Source organism: Hevea brasiliensis, chromosome 4 (genome assembly GCF_030052815.1).
Source record: "Hevea brasiliensis isolate MT/VB/25A 57/8 chromosome 4, ASM3005281v1, whole genome shotgun sequence".
Taxonomy (NCBI): Eukaryota; Viridiplantae; Streptophyta; class Magnoliopsida; order Malpighiales; family Euphorbiaceae; genus Hevea; species Hevea brasiliensis.
In genome coordinates this window covers 115213120-115236888 of record NC_079496.1, presented here as the reverse complement: position 1 = coordinate 115236888, position 23769 = coordinate 115213120, and the positions used below count along the sequence as shown (strand labels likewise).

Sequence of the window (23769 nt, the reverse complement as noted above, 5' to 3'; positions counted from 1 at the left end):
CTTAAAGAAGTAAGTTCTACATAAGAGACATATGTGAATTATGCCATTTTAACTCAAACCTTGCAAATTAATATTTAGCACATTAAAGCTCAATAAAAATCTGCACAAAGTTGCACTTATCCATAAAAGAAAATAGACTCTCCAAGTTATGCCAAGAAAATACAGCATGTGCACATTGAATCACACAACCAAATTAAGTCCAAAACTACTAAAATGACCCACTTACCATCATATTAACATGATAAGCACAATTACATAAAAGATACACACCTAACCTTAACAAAGAAGCAAATACCATATGCTGCAGACCCTTTTTGCTGAAAAACTTTTTCTGCATAAGCCAAGAAGGTGTCCTGCACAGAAAATAATGAAAATAAACCAATCTTGGGAGAGTTAATGGATAAAATATCAGATTAAGAATAACTCCCCAACAGTGCAATAACTTTCATCCATTGAAATACATCTACAAAAGACAAAATTCAACAATGTCAAAAATTAAATTTGGGGAGATTTAAGACAAAAATAAAAGTAATGCAAATAAAAGTAAATCAATAAAAGCAAAATAAAAGAACTTGGGTGCCTCCCAAGAGCGCTAATTTATAGTCCTTAGTTGGACTCTTCATGTTTCATGGTGGCTGGAATTGGAATTTATTGCCTTTGTTTCCAATAGGTGCTTCAATGAATCTATACTTCATTTTCATTCCGTCACATGAGAAGATCCTTATTGCTTTGTCTAAAAATCCGACCATTTCTTTCTTGACAACCTTTGGTGCATCTTTTTCTTTGAGATATGGTTGCTTTACTTCACTTTTCTCCACTTGCTCAACTTGAAAGATTGGTGCCATAGGACAAGTTGGATTACTATTCAAATGTTGTGCAAATGCAGCCTCTTTTGGATTTTCATCATTGATACTTCCTTCATGGACAAGACAACTTTCAAGAGAAGCCTTCGGATAGCTTTTTCTAAAGTGCTCTTTTACTAACTCATCAACTATATCAATTCTCAAACAAGAGTTTACATCTTTATATTGCTTCTTCTTATCATTGCCAATGTTGAAGACTAAATGATCCTCTCTAACTCTGAGAGTAAGCTTTTCACCTTTCACGTCAGTCAAAGCACAAGCTGTAGCTAGGAAAGGCCTCCCCAAAATGATTGGCATATGAGAATCCTCTTCTATGTCCAAAATGACAAAGTCAACTGGGATGTAGAATTTTCCAACCTTCAATGGTACATTCTCCAAGATCCCTTCTGGATACTTAATTGATTTGTCTGCCAATTGAAGAGAAATGTGGGTTGGCTTAAGATCTCCCATGTTGAGCTTCTCATAGATGGAGAGGGGCATAAGGCTTACACTAGCCCCTAAATCACATAAAGTTTTTATAGAACATGATTCCCCAATGTGGCATGGAATTGAAAAACTCCCTGGATCCTTGAGCTTTGGAGGAAGTTTCCTTTGGAGGATAGCACTGCATTCCTCAGTTAAGGTTACAGTCTCATAATCTTCAAGTCTCCTCTTATTTGAGAGAATTTCTTTCAGAAACTTAGCATAAAAAGGCATTTGGGAAAGAGAATCGATAAAAGGTACATTTATATATAGCTTCTTCAAAACCCCTAGGAACTTCCCAAATTGCTTATTAAGCTTGGCTTTTTGAAATCTCTGTGGAAAGGAAAGCTGTGGCTTGTAAGGCTCTGGAGGTATGTATTTCACTTTTTTCTCTTCAACCTCCTCTTTACCTTTTTTTGCACTATTTTTTTTTCACTCTCTTGTTTTTCATCTCCCTCAACACCTTTCTCATTTTCTCTCTTCTCAACTTTTTCACTCTTCTCATTATGCATTATTTTACCACTCCGCAGTGTGATGGCATGACACTGCTCCCTTGGATTTTCTGTTTGACTAGGAAGTTTCCCCATAGATTTGGTACTTGATGAGCATGCTTGTTGTGCAATATGATTTTCCAGCATCCTATTGTGTGTTTGCATTTGTTCCAGCCTTGCTTTCATCTCTCTCATCTCTTCATCATGCTTAGTTTGGTTAGCAAGAATCTGTTGTAATAAAGCTTCTGTGGTGGAACTTTGTTCTTGCTGTTTTGGTGAAGGTGTAGGATTCATGTTTCTCTGCTAAAAATTAGGCAATGGTTGCCTATTTTGCTGATATGGAATTCCTTGTTGCTGTTGTGGTTGAAGATTCTGATTTGAGACTTGACTTTGCTTATTTCCTCATGAAAAGTTGGGATGATTCCTCTAAGTTGGATTATAAGTTTGAGAGTAAGGATTCCCCATTTGTTTGTTTCCATAATTACCAACATATGCAGCTTGCTCTCCATAGTTTACTCCACAGCTGGTAGTTCCTTTTGCATAAGCAACTTGTTGAGAACTTCCAGAGCATGATTATGAACTGACTAGCATACTTAAATCCTTTTCTTAGCAAGGACATTAGTGAGTGCATCAAATTTGGCATTGATCATGTTGAATGGATCAAGCTCATACATTCCATCAACTTGCCTTTTTTGAGTTGGAGTTGACCCTCTTGGACTACTCCATAGATGACTGTTCTTTGCTATTTTCTCTAAAAACTCATAAGCTTCATCTTTATGCTTAATGATGAATTCTCTTCCAGTTTGAGCATCAATGATTCCTCTGATAGCAGAAGTGACATTTGTGTAAAAATTCTGGTTTATCGTCCATTTGGGAATGGCATTATGTGGACATTATCTCTCCAACTTCTTCCATCTCATCCATGACTCATAAAGAGTCACATCTTCTCTTGGTCTAAAAGCAATCATTTGATTCCTCAACTATTGAGTTTTTCCAAGTGGAAAGTATTGGGCAAGAAATACATCAGTGAGTTACTCCAAATTTGTAATAGAGTTATGAGGTAAAGAATCAAGCCAATCCAATGCTCTATCCTTCAAAGAGAATGGGAATAGCTTCAATCTTGCTGCATCATCAGATACTCCAAGTTATTTTTGCATATCACAAATCATAGAAAACTTCTTTAGATGTGTGTGTGGATTTTCATAAGGATGTCCCCCGAATTAGGAATTTTAAATCATTTGAAGAACCCCAAAATTCATCTTGTAGCTATTTGCATCAATTCTTGATCTTGCTATACTCTCTCTCAAGTCATCAAAATGAGGAAATGCATGATCCATCATACTTCCCCTAGGCACATTAGCATTTACAACCTCTTCACCTTAGGCTACATTTTCATTATTTCGATCATTTTCAGCATTATCACCATCGATTCTAATTCTTTCATCAGCCATGTCTGCTTCAATTTCAGTTGCTCTAAAGGCTTCTTTCCTTTTTCTAGTTTCTTTCTTGTTGGCTCTACAAAATTTCTCAATTTCAGGATTAAATAATAAGGATGTGTCATTTGTGCTTCTAGCTCTTCTCATAAAAGATTAAGAGTACCTAAAAAGAACAAACAAACACAAAATGAAAAAATAACAAAGATAAAACTATAAATAACTAAAATAATCAAGAATTCAATCTTAAAGTAACAACTCCCCGGCAACGGCGCTAAAAACTTGATGTGTCCCAATCGCAAGTGCAGGGGTCATTCAAGTAGTATAGAAAAAGATATCGTTCATACAGAGAGTTGTGTTTTCAATTGAATTTTTGATGTAAAATAAAATATGTTAAAATTGTATTTTAATCAAATAAATAAAAGAAATTTATAAATTTGAAGCATAAGGTATGAAAATGGAAAACTAAATTCAAACAATGACTAATTTAATAATTCGTAAAATAAAAAAAATGATAATATTAATAATGAAAATTAATAAAATGAGATTAAACTAAACACTCAAAAGTAAAATTCCAAGCAATAATTGATAAAAGACGATTCTAGAGTTAAGGGTTCATATTTAAGTTAGTTTGGGATTTTCCCTAGCTAGCCCAATCCATGAAATTTATGGGTTTAAAGGAGATTAATTCTAAAATCCTTTGAAAAATCTTTCGAGTGAGACAAAGAGTACCTTAATTAACTTAATCCTACTTTCGTATAGTTAAAATTAACCAAGACCCATTAGGTTCTTTAATCAATCTATTAAAACCCTCTTAACCCTTAGTCTATTTCTAGATCTAAGTTAATTAAGTCTAATTTCTTGATTAACTATCACTTGGTTTTCTCCTTTCAGTGCTTCAACCAAGGATTAAGAATATAACTTAATATGGCGCTTCATTAAGCATGTGAATAAGCACACAAAAATGGATTAAACCTCATAAATTTCATTAAATTGGGACTAACCCAGTTCAAATCCACAAAAATAACTAAAATATTACATCCCTTACTTCAAAATCAAAGAAAACTACTCACAATCCATATTTAACACAAGAAATTCTAAGTAAAAGAGGAAATAAATCATGAAAATAAACTAAAACTTAAGAAACCCGATAGGAGAAATGTAGAAAATGGTGAATAAGATAAGAAGAAGCTAGATTCTGCTCCCCAAGAATGAAATTCGACTGCTCCTCTATTTTTCTGCCCCTTTTTTGTTTTCCTCTCTTTCTTCTTATGGCAAAAAATGAGGTAAGGGCACTATTTATACTTTTTGATAAATAACCCTAAAAATGGTGTGTTTGAGAAAGGGATTCATGTGAAAAAATACTTTTGCCAGCTCATTATGAAGACTTGCACAAGTTATGCAAGCTTCCTATGCAGATTCTAAGTAAATTTGGTAATTTCAGGTGCTTCCCGTGATGTTGCATAAGTGAAGCATGAGACTGCATAAGTTATGCAGCTGGTTGTGCAAATTTCGGCAAGTTTGGATGCTATTTCCGTGAAGCTGCATAAACAGGATGCGAGACTGCATAAGTTATGCAGTTTTCCATGAAGTTGCATAAGCAGGGCATGAATACGCATAAGTTATGCGGTAACTTATGCAGATTTCGGCAGGTTTGGAAAATTACTTCTTCTCCCTGTGCAGAACTGCACAACTTATGCAGTAGGTTATGCACATTTTTGCCACTTTGCATTCTTCAACTTTTAAGCTTTATTTTGATAATTTTGGCTCTGAGAATCATTGCTCACTGGTACAATTACTTTTTAGTCCCTCAAAAACACCATTTTACCCACAAAACAAAGCAAAAATTACAATTTAATCCAAAAATTGACAATTATAAAAAACTATCTAAATAACGAATAAAATTAGCTAAAAGTGACTAACAAATAAATAAAATGGCCACGAAATTAAACCTAATTGACTATGCAAAATGTATGTATCAATGAGAATATTCATTGAGGTTTTAGTTTTGACAGCCGAAATGAGGAGGGAAAAAGCATTCTGGATTATGTTATAGTATACGACTTAATACTAGCAAATACCTACTTTATATAAAGAGAGTCACATTTAGTGACTTTCAAAAGTGGGCAACATAGAAGTCAAATTGACTTCCTCATAACCAGAAAGACAAATAAAGCTCTATGTAAGGATTGCAAGGTCATTCTGGAAGAGGCTTTAACAAGTCAATATCGATTAGTGGTATTGGATGTCAAGTTTAGGAACAATTCAAGTAAGGTTAGAAGAAATAGTGTAGCTCGAACAAAGTGGTGGGAGTTCAAAGAAGTAAAGCAAGTGAAGTTCAAAAATGAGCTTCTCGAGTCCAAAGCATGGAAGCTGGATGTGGAGGCCAATAGTCTGTGGATACAAATGGTATTAAAGATTAGAGAAGTAGCTAGAAAAGTACTTAGAGAGTCTAGAGGATATGGACCACCCTCAAAAGAGAAATGGTAGTGGAATGAGGAAGTAAAAAAGACAGTGAAGAGAAAGAGGGAATGGTATAAGAAATTACCTAAGTGTAATAATAATGAGGTATATGAACAGTGAAGATGTGGAAGCGTGATTATTGGACATTAGAACCTTGAATTTTAAAAATTATTTCTAAGGTTACATACACCATACCAAGTATCTTATGAACCTAATCAATTTTTAATGCCTAATTGCATACCAAAACATATTTTAGCATGCATTAAAATTTTATTTGCCATTAAAGATTATGAATTAACATTTAATTCAATTAAACCTTAACTAAAAGAGGGATTTTTAGATATTAACCTCTTGATGTACAATTGACGCAATCTTAGGATGTTCTTAGGACCCCAAATGTTGTCCCTCTAGTTTATCCATCACAAGCACACACCAAAGTAGCAATGGCAGCTCCTAGATTGGCTTCTCAAGCCTTGTTGACCAATTATGAGATGGGGTTTATGCTTTGTGAATGTTGTATGAATGTATTGGGTGTTAGAAACACTTTCTAATAATTTAATTCAAGAGAAAATCTAAGTTTTTTCCTTTGAATCAATTGAGAAATAGAAGAAGAGAATGAGACACCATGTTGCCATCCCATATAAGAAAAAAGAGAGAGTGTGGCTGATTTTCTTTATAACCTCTCTTTATATACTTAGGTCAAACCCTAACTCACTTGCCACATGTCATCACAAGATCCCATCTTGTTATTATTTGATTTAATCCTATGAAGTCAAGTGTCAAGCTCCATTTAAATCATGACATGTGGTCTTCCATCATAGGAAGACAAGTGACAAGATCATATGGTGTCATGTATCACCATCTCATGGCATATGAAAATACCAATTTGCCCTTACTCTTTAATTTGAGTTCTCAATCCAAAATTATAATTTCTCCTCTTTAAATCAATTTATATCAAATATAAATTTATTAATTAATTAATCTCCATTAATTAATTTCTCATAATTAAATTTATATTTAATCAAATTAAATATAAATTTAATTTATATTATATATCCAATAACCTAGATTTGATTTCAAGTCATGCTAGGGACTTTACAATCTTATTGCAAACCAAACCTCTTTAATTGATTAATTAAACTCTTTAATTAATCAATTAAATCATATTTTAAATGGTGATTAGCTTGTGTAGATATGTGACTTACTAGGCTCATTACTTATTGGTAATGAGAAATGATATTAACTCTTAATATCATTAGAACTCTTTCTTACCGTAAATGATTTCTCTAAATCATTTCAGGCATCTTATAGACCATAGTTGATACCTAGCATAGTATGCCATGGCCACCCAATCAGTAATAAGGAATACCTTAAATGAACCTTTAATCATATATTACCATACACTAAAATCTTTCTGTTACAAAATCCCAATTTGAGCTGGAGAAATGGTTAATGTCAAACCCTATTTGCTATAAATATTATGTTCTCTTTTAATTTCAGTTCTTGATTAATTAGGTTTTCTTATCGGAAACTGTTTTCTGACTAAATCTGTCTGTCCTGGTTAGGAACTTAAAACATCAAGAACAATTAAATGAACATAGGATTTTATCCCTATTTACTTAGGGTAACGGATTCCATCTTGATCAACACCTATCTCCATACATAACTAGTAGGAGCCAACACATGCCCATATACCCATACACAGTACAAGTATGAAAGCAATATCAAACTCAAACCACCTATATACAAGATAACTGTATTATCTTAGGTCTAAAGATTATATGCATTGATATATATATGACAATGTATTGACAAGAGTAAACTCCATGTGCTTGTCATAAGCGTCACTGGTTCGGCCTACTTATCATGTATAAGTGCCTATCATGTTTGTTATGTGGTATGAGACTCACCATTCCATCTTATTTATATATCATATAAATACCTTGGGAACAAACATGATTATAATCTTTCTGGATAAGTCATGTCCTTTGTGAAGTATCATCGATTATAAACCAATTTATGATACTTTGTGCTATAAATACTGCCACTCATATTCTTAATAACTTAATAATAGAATTTCTAATAAAATATCAATGGACCTTTTCTATTACACATAAATATATTGTGTAAACAAAAAAGTGAAATTACCTTTTATTAATAAAATATATACAATATACATACAAAATAATATGCTCTAGGGCATACTACTAACAGACAGTACAATATAGCAGAGAAAGAGGCAAAAAGGTAGTTAGTCAAGCAAGAGCGTAGGCCTTTGAAAAGTTATATAAGAAACTTGGAAATAAATAATGGGAGAAAGACATTTATAGATTAGCAAGGAGGAGAGAAAAGAAATGTCAAGATCGCAATCAAGTTAGGTACATTAAGGATAAAGAAGAAAAAGTATTGGTGAAAAATGAGGACATTAAAGAAAGTTGGAGAAATTATTTTAATGATCTTTTAATAATAGTCAAAGTGGTAATAGCGTGAATATAAACTATAGAGCAATAGAAAAGAATATGAATTATACTAGAAGGATTAGATCTTTAGAAGTAAAGGAAGTATTTAAGAGAATGAAAGTGGGTAAAGTCTATGGACCCAATGGAATACCAATTGAAGTGTGAAAGTGTTTGGGAGATATGGGAGTGACATGGTTAACTAAATTGTTTAATAAGATTCTAAACTCAAAAAAATGCCTGATGAATAGAGGAGGAGTATTTTAGTACCTATTTTTAAAAATAAGGGAGATATACAGAGTTGCTCAAATTATAGAGGAATTAAACTCATGAGCCATACTATGAAGTTGTGGGAGAGAGTTGTGGAACATCGACTACATCATGACACTTCTATCTCTCCCAATTAATTTGGCTTCATACCCAGTCGTTCAACTATGGAAGCGATCTTTCTCATTAGAAGCTTGATGGAGAAATATAGAAACGTGAAGAAAGATCTACACATGGCTTTTATCGATTTGGAGAAGGCTTATGATAGTGTTCCAAGAAATATCTTATGGAGAGTGTTAGAACAAAAGAGGGTATCTATTAGGTATATACAAGTGTTGAAAGATATGTATAAAGGAGCAACTACTTTTGTGCGCATAGTAGTAGGGGACACAAGAGATTTTCCTATCTCAATTGAATTACACCAAGGTTCAGCTGTAAGCTCTTATCTTTTTACATTAGTTTTAGATGAATTGACGAAACATATATAAGAGAGTATCTCTTGGTACATGATATTTGTGAATGATATAGTTCTAATAGATGAGACACGAAAAGGAGTCAATAGAAAGCTAGAGCTTTGGAGAAGTACTTTAGAGTCAAAGAGCTTTAAGTGAAGTAGAACGAAGACAGAATACATGCATTGTAAGTTCAATGAAGACCAAACTAGTGATAGGGAAAGAGTTAGATTGAATGGAGTGTGTAATTCAAATAAATATTTAAATTCTAAGAGTTAATGAGTTTATAGTAAAATATCAATTTTAACCATAATCTCTATAACTATCTAAAGCTAATAATATTATTAGGAAGAATCATAATTATGAATATTTTATAATCCCATTTAAGTCACGGTTTAAATCTAGCTCATTAAAATGGTTGAACAAACCATGGATTTTGGTGTTTTGTCAATGGGTGTTACAGTAATCACTTTAAATATCTTGGCTCAATCCTTCAAGTAGATGTTATAATATGTGTCTAAGAGTTGTGGATATGAGAATATTAAGGTAGATAAGTAGCCATACTAGACTAAATAAAGTCCGTAATGAGAGTATTAGAGAAAAGGTAGGAGTGGTGTCAATTAAGGATAAGTTGAGAGAAATGAGATTGATGTGGTTTGGTCATGTGAAGCGTAGACATACGGAGACTCTAGTTAGACAAGTAGAGCACATTAGGTTAGAGGATAGAAAGAAAAGAAGGGTTAGACCTAAACTGACTTGGAGGTGAGTAGTACAACATGACCTAGAAGCATTACACATTTTCGATGATTTAACCCAAAATCGTTTAGAGTGGAAAAAGAGAATCCATATAGCCGACTACAAATTTTTAGGATAAAGACTTAGTTGGGTTGAGTTGACTTTACTAAATAGCATTTATCTCTCTTTTTTAATATTTATACAAAATAAAATTTATTTTTCAGACAATTTTAAGAGCATATTCTGTTATCAAATAATCTTAAATAAACACATGTTACATCAACTTTTCACATTCAAGATTTTTAAATAATTTTAAAGTGTTTATATATATATAGTTAAAAAAATAATTAACTTTCTATTTTTTTAATCATTTCATGATGAGTAGCCAAATATTTTAAAAAATAAATATGGAAACTTTGTTACTTTTGGGGGTGTTTCATTATCCATATTAATTTCATTGGAGTTAATATAAGCATGAAAACTAAATCCCACATAAGTAGTTGCCGTCAATATGAAAAGTAAATTAATATAAGAGAGGTTCCTAATTTATTAATGTTTTTATATTATTTTTTTATATAAAACAAATTGAAAACTATTAAATATTTGTCTTATTGTGATTTTGACTCACATTAACATAATTTTTTATGATTTAAAATAATTTTCATATGTATATATACTTATTCATTGAAATAAGTGATAATTAAGTATGAATATGTATATGTAAGGGGGTGTGTAAATGGATGGAAGTGTTGCTTAAACAAATAGGCTAGAGAATATGCAAAAATTGAAAGTGAAGTTAAAGAAAAGGAAAGTTAAAGGCTTACCATCCATTTTATGGACCACACACTAAAAAAAGAGTGATACAACTTAGTGCTATTAAATATTAAATATTAGAAAAATTATTAGGTGAAATGAGATGGGTGTATGTTTGAAATTTATATGATAATCCATATTCTATATTAAAAATATGTATATTATTATCAATTTAACATAGACAATAAATTTGTAAGAGATAAAAAAATAAGTTTAAAGTAGCATTTAGTGTTTTGATAATAGTTAAAATATTATATTTCATAATTATATTATTTGGTGACATAGTATTTATAAATTGAGAGAATAATTTATAAAAAGTTATCCCTAACTAATTTTTAAATATTCAGGAAGTATTTTAACTAAGATTAACAAGATAATACCACTATTTTTATATTTAAAAGATAATCTAATAGCTCTATTTACTAAATCTTTTTATTTTAAATTACCATATAAATAATTAATCACTAATAGCTAATATCTAATACTTAACAGTTAATAAAATAGTTAACAACTACTAGAACAAATAATATTCCAAACAAAGCCAAGATAAAAATTTGTTAAAAATTTTATCTTAAATTTAATTTAATGGTATTGAAATTGTTTTCAAAATTATAAAGTCTTAAATTTAAATATCAGTTGGATCTAAATAAATAAAAAAATACTTTTATTTTTTCACATTTATTATGATCATAATATCTTTAAGTTAATTTATATGCACTAATGCATTTAGAATTATAATAATTTTAAGATATTTTTCTAAGATCTAATTAATAAAAAGGAAACTCTTATTTTTATCAATTATATTATAATCCTTTTTGTATTTATTTTTCAAGTAAACATTACTTTTATGTTATGATTTGGAGTTTTACTACCATAGAAAACCTTTTTTTCCCCATAAAAAGCACTTATTAGCAAAGATTTAAGTATTAATTTGGGCAAATGACTTGGAAAATCTATAATTTTTTATTGTCATTTACTTTGGCAGAAAATTTAAATATCATTTATGAGCTTGCTAATTAAGTGTTATTCTCATTTTATATTTATTTGCATTTGCATTAAAAATTAAGATGTGTGCTTGTCTTAGATTAGTATATGTAAATTTGAATTGTTAACATATAATTATCCAAAAAAAAAAAAAAAAAAGAGTGGGTGAAATTTTTTGAATTTTTCCTAAGTTATGATTTTTATAAAAAATTATTTTACCATTAAATCTTTATCTTTTGCATTGTTAAAATAAAAAAAAAATAATAATTTTCATCTATCAAATGAGAATTGACAATAAGTGAAGATGGATATAAATTTATTTGCAATTTTCACAAATTGAGAAGGGAAGGTGAAATTGTTGGACTAGGGTTGGAAAAAGGTAAAAACACATCAAATTGACTAAATTCTCTGCTTTGATTCAAATACACCAGCAAAAGCAATTGATATTAGACAACAACCTTGTTTTTCTATTAAAAAAGCGCTTTTAAATAAAAATTATAGTTTTAAATACTGTTTAAAAAAAAGTAATTTAAAAAAAATGTTATTTTTATTTTTGAATTCTTATAATTATAACATATTAAATTTAATTTTAAATTAATTTTTAATACTTTCTAACTAACATATTTAAAAAAATGATTTTCTTAATAACAATTTCAATAACAATATCAAATAAGTCAAAAGTGATTTAACCTAATTTTATTTTATAACTAAAAACATGTCACTCACTTAACAGATATCAGGTTCATCCTCACTAGTAACCTATTGATGCTATTTGCCCTAAAATGATCTCTTCAATGGGTTATTTGTCCGCTGGGGTGACCTATCCAAACACGAATTTGGTGCCCAAGTGCACTTTCAAACAGATAACTATCTCTCTCTTTTGAATAAATTCTAAGATATCACTTGACATAATTAAAATTCTAATTTAGGAAGGATTTTTATTTAAAGAGAGACTCTGATTCGAGACATTTAGATATCAAATCTTATTTTCACACAAACTCTTAATTCAAATGGGAATCTAACCTAATGCTTATATATAAAAAAGTTGCCAAGTATCTCATTATTGGGCATAGGTCATTATTGGGCATAGGAGAGGTTATCCAAATTAATCACCCAATATTTTTTATTATTTTGTAAATGTATACCAATAGAGATATCACCCCAACAGTTTTAGTTAATAATTAGTGATGAGATTTTTTTTATTAAAAATTTAATTTTATTAGAAAATATTTTAAAATTTTATCTTGAATTTTTAAGATCATTAAAAAAATTAAATTTTAATGTTCAAAAACTATCCAAGAATATTCTAAATCACAAATAAAAAAGTCATTAATATGACATTTTTTTTTGTCAAAAAGTGCACCATACAAATTTCATTTTCTCCATAATCATTGCTAATCCAGCCTGTTCTAATAGATGGGTCCATGAAATACCTTGTGGGGATTTTAGCTTTGTATTCCCCATTAGTGGTTGCAATTGACTCCTTTATTTTTTTATTTTTTTATTATTTTTCTTTTTTTGCGATGACTCCATTCTTCTTTAATCCTTAGCTCCCAAATCTTAGCATTATTAAAGAAAGAAAAATTAAAAAAAAGGGAATTCTTGTTCATTTTCAGAGAAAAGACAATTTTTATATGACATTTATAATAAAATTTATCTTTTAAATTTAAAATATTATAATAAAATTAACATTTTTCCATAACATTAACAACTATAATTAATAAATACCAATGAATTAATAAATGCTATATATTTAGAGCATAATTTACTATCTCCATTTAAATGTCCATATTAATTAATATATTAATTATAATTTTTACTAATAATCTCTAATTTATAGGTATTCTTGTTCTAAAAATTATTATCAATGTATTTTTATTTACATTTTATTAATTAATATAAAACATATATTACAATTCTTTCGAATTAATTAAAATATAAATAATATGATTTATTTTTAGAAAAAGAATACCTATAAATTAAATATTATTAGAAAAATTATAATTGATATATTAATTAATAAAAACTTAATTATTTTATTAGTTTGGTTTCCAGGTAATCGAACCGATAATAAAAAAATTAAATATTTTACAAATTATTAATCGATAATCAAAATATTAATTTATTCAATTATAACTTGCAAAAAATTATTAGGAATGACAACGTGGCGAGTCAGGAGTAGGGATCGCATTTCTTATCCCCGGCCCACAGAAATTCAGAGTCAGAGTATGTTTTTCTTTTTATTTTTTTATTTTAATTTATTAATATATAAGATAAAATTATTTATTAAAATTAAAATATAATTAGAAATACAAGTTTTACACCTTATTTTAATAATATATTTATATATTTTATTAAAATTATAATATTTAATTATATAAATATATAAAAATAAATTATTTTTTAATAAAAAATAATAATATATTACTATACGGGACAGACTACGGAGTTTCGAGAAGAAGAGAAGGTGTTCCTATTCTTACGTTATACAAATTAAAGTCGAGACAGGATAAAAAAAAAATTGATCAAATTTAAAACGAGACAGGACGAATTCAAAAACTTTTACCATCGCTAACAATTGTTGAGCTATAGTCCCAAGCTTTCTTTATGTAGAAACCTAAAAACTCATTAGAGTAACAAACCTAATAAATGCTTTAATCTAATGTGGAAATTTTGCTGGCAAGGAAGAGATTGTGTCACTGTCATGATAATGTTGTGTGCTGGATAATAATTATAATTAGAGGTATGCAAATGGGTTAGATACAGGTCACTCACAGTATTGATTGTTGTTTCTGTGGTTAGATTCATTCATCTTAGCTCCCCAAAGAAAGAATGTCTTTCTTCTTAGGTTTCCCAAAAATGCAAGGCTTTAAAACTTGTCATAGTAGGATTTTACACATTAGTTAGAGAGTTGCTATTGCCACTTACATTTCCAACTTCTATAAAAATCCTGGTGGCCTAAAGGAATTAGAGAAGGATTTGTTGGGTCTTAATTTAATGCTTATCAAGAAAAAAAATATTGTTGTTTTGGGTAATTTTGATGATGGGTGCAGTCTTCTTTTTCAGCATGTTCCTGAACACCAAGCTAATAAAAAATGACTTGGCTTAATTTGGATTAGTTAACTAAGAGAAGTAACTTGACCACTTAAAAAACATATTAAAAAACATGGGAATCTTTAGCACTGATTTGTTTCTTAATAAAGAAAGCGTTCAATTTTACTGCTTGTTTTTAACTTTTGATATATTTTTTAATTTATAAGTTAATTTAAATTATTTATTTATTAAAATTACTTAAAATTAACTTTTAAATAATAGTGTTGAATTTAAAAGTAAATTTATCAAAATGACTAAAAGAGATATATCATTAAATATTATAATTACTAAAATGAAAATAATATTAATATTTTAAAAAATTATAAGGGTAATATAATACTTTATTTGATTAAAACATAATTAGATAAATCATAAGTAAAATATAACTTATAACTTTTCATTTATTTTAAATATTTTTTTTTTATTTTATAAATCAAATTAAACATTAAAATACTTATAATTTTTTTATTTATAAGTAAATTTATCTGACTTATAAATCAAACCAAACACTTAAAAAAAGTTTGCAAAAGCTTAATAATGGAAAGCTGCAACTCGGTGCACATACTTTATTGTTCCAATTGATCATGTCAGGAAATACCTGAAATTGCATGAAGAAAGCATAGCCTATGCTCGAGTGGCCGCGTAACGCAATTTGTAATTAAAAAAAAAAGCATAGCCTCATCATTGTCTCTGCACTATGATACACACAAATGCCAAAGCAAAGCTTTTGTTGAACGTATTCACAACAACAAAATTATTAGTCATTGGCAACCATGGCTTCCGATGGGGAGCTGCTGTCTAATTTCTTTACTCGCAACTTGCTTTGGGGAGGTAGGTCCGAAGATACATCAGCGTCGACGATAATTGAATCCTCATCCTTGAACTCTCCCCTCAGGACTCCCATTGCAATTTCATTCTCAACCAACTGCTGTATAACCCGCTTAACTGGCCTAGCTCCAAAATTCGGGTCAAATCCTAATGTCGCTAAAAGTACTATGGCTTCCTTGGTGTAATGAAGATCGATTTTCTTTTGTTTGAGTCTCTCTTTCACTCGGCTCATCTAGCAATTGACAATGGACAATAACATGTTAAATTCACAAGGCATAAGGAAGAAAGTACTCATTAAAATTTCAAGGGGCTCAGATGGTTGTGGACTTTTTACATACATCAGATCTTCTGCCAAAGAGAGCACATGAAGTCCATTACAGAATTAAAAGTAATAACATTGCATAGACATTTATTGGTTGAATATTGAAGGCATCCTAAGCAATAGGTTATCTGCTGCAGCTAAAGGGAGGAAACAGATCAAGTAACTGAATGCAGAAGATAGGCAGCAAAACATTCGAACTGATTCTTTAATTTTTTGTTATATTTGGGCAACAAAAGAGTCAACACGCATGTAATCACAGAAATGCACTCCTGCCATATCTTTTCACTAAACATGAATGTAAAAAGGCACAGAACAAGAAACGTGCAACAATCAGCCAAAAATTAATTTGACACAAGTAAATTCCAAAGAAAACAGTAAACTGTAGCCTAACATGAGAAGCAAATCAAATAACATGTGAAAAACATGGCAGATTTGTTTTTGGGTAAAAAAAGGCAGCTTAGCATTTTATTTTCTTAACGTACTAGAATGAGAAGAAAATGATCAAGGCTAAGCATGATAAGGTCAAGATCTATTCCCCAACAGCACCTTGGATTTTGGTCATTTTATCACTGTTTTCTGAGTAATTTGAGATTTTGGACCTCAACACCTAAGATGGCTCTACATACCAGTATCACCTGAGAGGATGATCAAAACCACATGGCCTCTCTCTCTCTCTCTCTCTCTCTCTCTCTCTCTCATACACACACACACAGAGGTCACAATAACTAACAGCTAAATTACAAAAGAAATCAGAATAAAACTATCTAATATAAGCCAAAATTCAGTTCATCTTTCTATCACAGACACCCACAGGGACAATCTGTCGCAGGGATTCCATTAACATTGTGATAGGTTTATTAATGTCTAAAAGCACCCTCAGCATGCAAAACCATAAAAACTAACTGAAATAACAAAGTAGAAAATGTTCCAAGGGAATGTTAGTACCTGTATCTCAACGATTTTACTGATTTCTTTGGAGTCCAAAGGCTGGAAAACAATATATTCATCAATCCGATTCATGAACTCTGGGCGGAAAGTTTGCCGAGCCAACTCAACAACTTGCCGTTTCATGATATCATACACAACTTCCTTGCTGTCTTGTGCATTACGAAGAGTTTCAAGTATAAGATGTGAACCAATGTTTGAAGTCATAATCACAACACAGTTAGTAAAACTAACAGTCCTTCCTTGAGAATCAGTTATCCTTCCATCATCCAGCAACTGTAAAAGAATGTTGAAGACATCGTGATGTGCTTTCTCAATTTCATCAAACAGGACTACAGAATATGGTCTTCGACGAACCACTTCAGTGAGCTGCCCCCCTTCTTCATATCCAACATAACCTGGCGGAGCCCCCACCAACCGTGAAACAGCATGCTTTTCCATATATTCACTCATATCTATTCTCACCATAGCATTTTCCGTGTTAAAGAGGTAAGCAGCTAAAGCTTTTGCAAGCTCAGTTTTGCCAACACCAGTAGGGCCCATGAACATGAAGCTAGCTATTGGACGATTTGGGTCTGACAATCCTGCCCTTGAACGTCGGATTGCATCAGCCACAGATTTTACTGCAATATCTTGGCCAACTACCCTCTTGTGGAGTACCTGTTCCAGGAATACTAGTTTCTCCCTCTCAGATTCTTGAAGGTTTGACACAGGAATGCCAGTCCATTTGCTTACAATTTCAGCAATATCAAGATCTGTGACCTCTTCTCGAAGCAAAGATTTTCCAGACTTCCGGAAGTCGGCTAGGTTTTTCTCAGCCTCTTCTAACTGGCATTGAAGGGAAATCAGAGTTCCATATTTGAGCTCAGCAGCACGATTCAGGTCATACTCACGCTCAGCAGCTTCCATCTCTAGGTTGACTCTATCAATCTGCAAGCAATTTATGCAGGTTCATAAACACATTATAGATAACAATATAAGAACAACTCAAATGCCAATATATCACAAATAGAGGAAAATTTACCTCTTCCTTGATTGACCGTATTCGAGTCATGAGTGCCTTCTCACCATCCCACTGTTCATTCAGTTCTTTTTGTTTTTGTTTAAGCTCACTTAAATCACTTTCAAGCTTGCTTAATCTCTCTTTGGATGCTTTATCAGTGTCATTCTTCAGAGAGAGCTTCTCCATTTCCAACTTTAATACAGCCCTGTCTATCTCATCCAACTCCGTAGGCTTAGAAGTAATCTCCATTTTCAGCTTTGCAGCAGCTTCATCAACGAGATCAATGGCTGGAAATGAAGGGCTAATCAGAAATTTAAAAGCAGCAGTAAAAGTATACCTAATTTTAACAGCATACATCTTTTTTTAAGAAAGATGTGACCATGCTCAAAGAATTTAATCCAACACCTATGATCCAACTAGAAAAATTAAAAGTTGAGAAGAGATAAGAAAAAGGGATATTGTTTGTTTTTCCTTACTCCCAAATGTCTACTTCCCCTTTTCACTTCTTTTGGAGATCAGCTACAGAGTGAGCTTGTTGCCCTATTTGTCGAAATGTATCTCAACAACCCATAGGCCACCCCAAAAGGCACGCACCACACTACCATGCTTTAGTGTATTATCAGTATAGATCTCAAAATTCAAATGTAGCAAATAGGAATCAATGAGCAAAAAGGACTAGAAAGTAAAAAAATTGGTCCACAAACCCATCCATTGAACAATGATATATTCTCCTTGCAACAAACTGAAATCCTTAGAGACTCCAATTTCAATGAATTAGAAGAACTTCCAATGGTAAAATCTCAGGCTTGCAAGCATAAGGATGCAATTCAAATCTTGAGAGCAGCCACTTGATTTCATGCTACATGCTAAATTGAGGACGGCCTCCAAATTTTCTTTTGCAAGATCATTATCGTCATGATTATAACTACATATTGACTTCTTCCGCAAATAGACAACAGCCTCTAAAGCACAAAATCTCAACAATATTGAAAAATATAGTTTTGCTAACCTTTGTCAGGTAAAAATCGTTCTGTGATGTATCTATCCGCAAGCATTGCTGCCGAAACAAGGGCACTGTCTGATATTTTAACACCATGATGTAGCTCATAGCGCTCACGTAGACCACGAAGAATGGATATAGTGTCATCAACAGATGGTTGATCACAAAACACTTGTTGAAATCTGCGCTCAAGCGCTGGGTCCTTCTCAATATATTTCCTGTACTCATTCAGTGTAGTTGCTCCTATACATCGGAGCTCACCTCGCCCAAGCATTGGTTTCAGCAAGTTCCCAGCATCCATCGCTCCAGTTGTAGACCCTACACAAAAAAAAGACAATATTAAGAATAAATGAGATGTTTGCAGATGATATAGTTTTGATAGATAAGACGCGACAAGGAGTCAATAGAATGTTGGAGTTTTGAAGAAGTACTCTAGAGTCAAAGGGTTTTAAATTAAGTAGAACGAAAACAGAATACATGTATTGCAAGTTCAGTGAAAGCCGAACTGGTGATAGAGAAGGAGTTAGTTTGGATGGAGGAGTACTACCCCAAAGTAATTACTTTAAATATCTCGTCTCAATCCTTCAAGTAAATGAGGAATGTGAAGAGGATGTTAGTCATAGGATTAAAGCCGGATGGTTGAAGTGGAGAAGTGTCACGGGAGTTTTATGTGATCGCAAAATTTCCAATAAGTTGAAAGAAAAATTTTACCGTACAGCCATACGACCGGCCATGTTATATGGTAGTGAGTGTTGGGCACTGAAGAAGTCGTATGTGTCTAAGATAAGAGTTGCGGAGATGAGAATGTTAAGGTGGATGAGTGGTCATACTAGACTAGATAAAGTCCGTAATGAGAGTATTAGAGAAAAGGTAAGAGTGGTGCCAATTGAGAATGAGTTGAGAGAAGGAAAATTGAGGTGGTTTGGTCATGTGAAGCGTAGACATACGGAGGCTCCAGTTAGACAAGTAAGGAACATTAGGTTAGAGGATAGAAAGAAAAGAAGGGGTAGGCCTAAATTGATTTGGAAAAGAGTAGTACAACATGACCTAGAAGCATTACACATCTCTGAGGATTTAACCCAAAATCGTTTAAAATTGAGAAAGATAATCCATATAGCCGACCCCAAATTCTTTGGATAAAGGCTTAGTTGAGTTGAATAAGAATAAATGAATTTCACAATCATTACGATATGATAAACCTATTGAGAAGTCGCTTCTAGCATGTGCAAGCCCAGTAATGTATGATTAACCATAATGACATGCACCCATCCATCCACCCATACACATGTTGTATGGGAAGTGTCTATAACTACCATTTCTAATAGTACATTCACATCACAGTTGATTATTTCAGAAGCAAGAAGCATGCATAAGCCCGGTAAGGCACCTACCCATACACATTCTATACCATTTCTAATAGTGCATTCATATCACAGCTAATTATTTCAGTGGTATGAAGCAACTTAAAACCTGCACCGACAACAGTATGGATCTCATCAATGAATAGAATGATTTGCCCATTTGAAGCAGTAACTTCCTTCAGCACAGCTTTTAACCTTTCCTCAAAATCTCCACGATACTTTGCTCCAGCAACCAATGAACCCATATCCAGGGAGATTAGCTGTAGATTCCAGGATAAATTGCAAATGTTAATTATACACAGAATTGTAACAAAAGAGAAGTCTTAAGTAAGCTAGTGTAGGCAAGTCAAAAAAAGATATCAATCACTTGTAACCCAAATTTAACTTTAATATCTAATTCTACATCAGAATGCTAGAGTTTGAATGCAAAAGTGTCAGATCTCCCACTCAACTTCATAGGCCAATTTGAAATCTAAATCAATACATTATAGAAGAGGAAGCTATGCGTTAAAACTAACTTATATAATAAACTATCTAAGAATCCTGTCAAAAAAATTCATTTTTCCATGAGGTAAGTGTATAAATGAGAGCAGATGCAAAAAGTAAATTAAAACCTTCCGGTTCAATAGCGGTTCAGGCACGTCACCACGCACAATCCTTTGGGCTAGTCTACAAAATAATATACAAATTTAGTTTAAAAAAAAAAAGCGATAAAGGAAAGAAGGATAATTAAACTTGCCACTGGAAGTCTCCACCTATCACAGTAACAAAGTAACATGAAAGGCATTCTAAAGCCAGACATATTTGCTAAGCTAAGTGAATTAACAGCAGCAAGTGCCATCACCAAATTATAATAAATAAACTTTCTGAATGGCCAATTGAATAGATGTAGACTTGGAATGCATTAGGAATTTAGGATAAAATACAGGTCTTGCATAAGTAAATTCAATTGGGCTAGGGACATTTTCAATGAAAGTTGAATTTTCTTTGATCCAGGACCAGGATAGAATTCACAGTCCCCACCCCAACCATATGCTAGTATTTCTCAAAATAATGTGATATTATTATCAAACATATTTCTGCATGCATAATTATTTAAAGGTTAAGGTTCATTCCTTTTTTCTCTCTCTTTTTGATTTTTATATCTAAAACTAATAATCAATTCTGATATATGCAAGAGCTTTTTTTTTCAGGTGGGGTTGAGGTGGGGGGGGGGGGGGGGTGTTGGGTTGTGGCGCGGCGGGTACTAAGGATAACAGTTCAACTGAAAGCTCCCATGCATAGATCCATTATGCATAGTGTCCACCAGTAAAGTAAAATACCAAAATCTTCTTAGTACTTATTGAAAGTCAGGTTGAAGTTTGAACTCCTCAAATGTGAACATACCCCTCAGCAATTGCGGTCTTTCCAACACCAGGCTCACCAATGATAACAGGATTATTTTTGGTTCTCCTAGATAATATCTGGATACACCTTCGAATTTCATCATCACGACCTATGACAGGATCAAGTTTGCCACGCCTAGCAAGCTCAGTCAAGTCATTACCATATTTGTCCAATGCTTCATACTTCCCTTCAGGATCTATGCATTTTGAGAAAACAACAACATAAGAGTAGGTTAGAAACTAAAAGAAATCGTTAATAATTCGAATTAAAAATCATTATTGCAGAGAAAATAGGAATTATAACCCGAGACTCATAAATGGATGTAAATTTCCACAAGTTCATGCTTTCTATAATGGACAGACAAAGGCAAAAAACCTTGACAAGAAGGCTAAGTGGCTAACATACAAGTTGTAGCACAAATACAACTTTATGTCTATACAATGTGATAGTCTTCATAGAATAATTGAATGTTTTGAGTAGAAATGGAAAATCAAACTCATACTTTGATCAATTACTCTCTGACTTCCTCGAACAGCTTGGATGGCATCTCTCATATCCTTCTCACTGAGTTGGAGGCTCCTCAGTAACTGTTGCCCAAACCTCTTATCCAAATGGAATGCTAACACAAAATGCTCCACTGACACAAAATCATCGCCCATTTCTTTCTTATGCTTGCGAGCATTGTCTAATAAGACGCCAAGATATGAACCCATTATTGGGCCACTGGTGTCACCCATCACCTGTGACAAGAATATAGATGCTTATCTTTATATGCATGCACACAAGCTAGCATGTGTGTGCACGCAAATGTGTAGTAGAAATAAAATATGTACCTTCGGTTGTTGGGAAATAAAGTTTTCTGTAGCCTGCAAAACTGATGTATTATCAACCCCAGCCTTCGTGAATATTCTCCTAGCCAATCCATCTTTTTGCTCTAAAAGGGCTTTCATCAAATGCTCAGTTTCCACCACTTGCTGTTTGCTATTTCGTGCTGTATCAACAGCACCAACAATTCCCTCCCATGCCATCTCAGTGAATTCTGATGGATTAGCCTATAGAGAAAATAAAATCAGTAACTCGTGAATGAAAGCATAAAACGTAAAAGAATAAAAAGGGGAGCGTGAGGTTGGGGTGGGAGACGTAGCTTATCCTATAAAGAAATTACAAAATGCAGATTAGATTTGAAGAAACATAATGGAAAAAGTAAACCATCATCTTAAGATACGAGCTGTAATTTCTTCAAACAACCCGAGTTTGAATTCATAATTATCTAGCTGAATCCAGTCCCAGAATCTGAGTTCCTATATGCAGCTAAATAATGAGCAAGTGGCCACAGAGAAAAACTAAAACTACAAATTAAGTACAATATATTCACCAAAAATAAATAAACAAAAATCTCCAACGGTCGTTCATATTCTCCAAATTTTCAATTCATTGAACTTCCACAATGTAGTCTAGAAAATAAATATATAAATACTTTAAAGTAAATACAATTCAAAATTATCATAGGCACCAACTTGAAGTCAAACCAACAGAAACACAAATAAAAATTCATCAGACCTTAAATCAACAGCAAAGAAGCAACTCTCTTAACAGAAATTACTAAAAATAAAATAAATTAAAGAAAAAATCTAACAAACAACTTGATTGCCCTACAATATATTAGTTAAGTGACCTGTGAAGAGCTAGCTGCAGCGGAGAAACGCGGAGAGGAAGAGTGAAAACAGCGACTGAGCGTGACTGTAGAAAAGATGGCCCAAACGGCATTGTGGTTGGCTGCAAATTTTTTACCATTGACAGAGTTACCAAACAGAGAAGCGGAAGAAGAGATTGAGCGAGCACACGAGAGCAAAGAAGGATAGTCATAGAGAGAGATTCTCGATGCTCTTGAAGATGATAGTATAGCTGCAAAAGCGGATTTTGTAAGCCTCCTTGAGGCCATCTTCGTTGAGATTGAGACTGAGAAGACTGTAACTAAGAGACCACAAAGAGAGAGAGAGAGGGAAAAGACCGAAAGAGATATCTATACGCCTCGGAAGCTTCGGGAAGAGGCAAGACGAAGGCCGTAGAATGGCGTGGGAACTTGGTCGATTCTCGTTGAAACGGTGAACAGCGTCGTTTTTAGCTTCCACCTTTTCATATGATTTCAACCATAAATATATTAAATCACTTAATAAATTTTAATTGTATAATTAAATCACCCCCTAATTATGTAATATATTTTTTAATTCTTAATTTTATATATTAATAAAAAAATATAAAAATATATAATATACTTATTAAATATTATTACATTATTATTAATAATTTTATTTATCAAAACTGGAATCGAACGCCTGACATGAAAGCGAGGATAAATTATTCGTTACTGAAGAATTGGGGCCTGGGTCGATCCACAATCGGCCAGAGACC

General features: G+C 32.2%; 1 protein-coding gene across 1 annotated transcript; it reads right to left on the bottom strand.

Annotated features, from left to right (window-relative positions):
• Positions 1-15022: 15022 nt before the first annotated feature.
• Positions 15023-23482, bottom strand: LOC110635721 (chaperone protein ClpB4, mitochondrial). Its single transcript, XM_058146114.1, has 10 exons — positions 23033-23482; positions 22191-22409; positions 21860-22097; positions 21358-21553; positions 20586-20640; positions 20081-20231; positions 18620-18928; positions 17632-17897; positions 16608-17537; positions 15023-15572 (listed from the first exon to the last, which is right to left on the bottom strand). The coding sequence occupies exons 1-10, from the start codon at positions 23297-23299 to the stop codon at positions 15270-15272; spliced, it is 2934 nt and encodes a 977-aa protein (XP_058002097.1). The 5' UTR covers positions 23300-23482; the 3' UTR covers positions 15023-15269.
• Positions 23483-23769: the final 287 nt, after the last annotated feature.

Bases quoted from the DNA above. Each gene is read 5' to 3' on its own strand.
- LOC110635721 (XM_058146114.1), bottom strand. From the start codon at position 23,299: ATGGCCTCAAGGAGGCTTACAAAATCCGCTTTTGCAGCTATACTATCA. The intron at 22,410-23,032 runs GTCACTTAACTA...TTTTCTCTATAG, and splicing joins CTGCAGCTAGCTCTTCACAG to GCTAATCCATCAGAATTCAC. The intron at 20,641-21,357 runs GTATGTTCACAT...ATTATTTTGTAG, and splicing joins AAGACCGCAATTGCTGAGGG to ACTAGCCCAAAGGATTGTGC.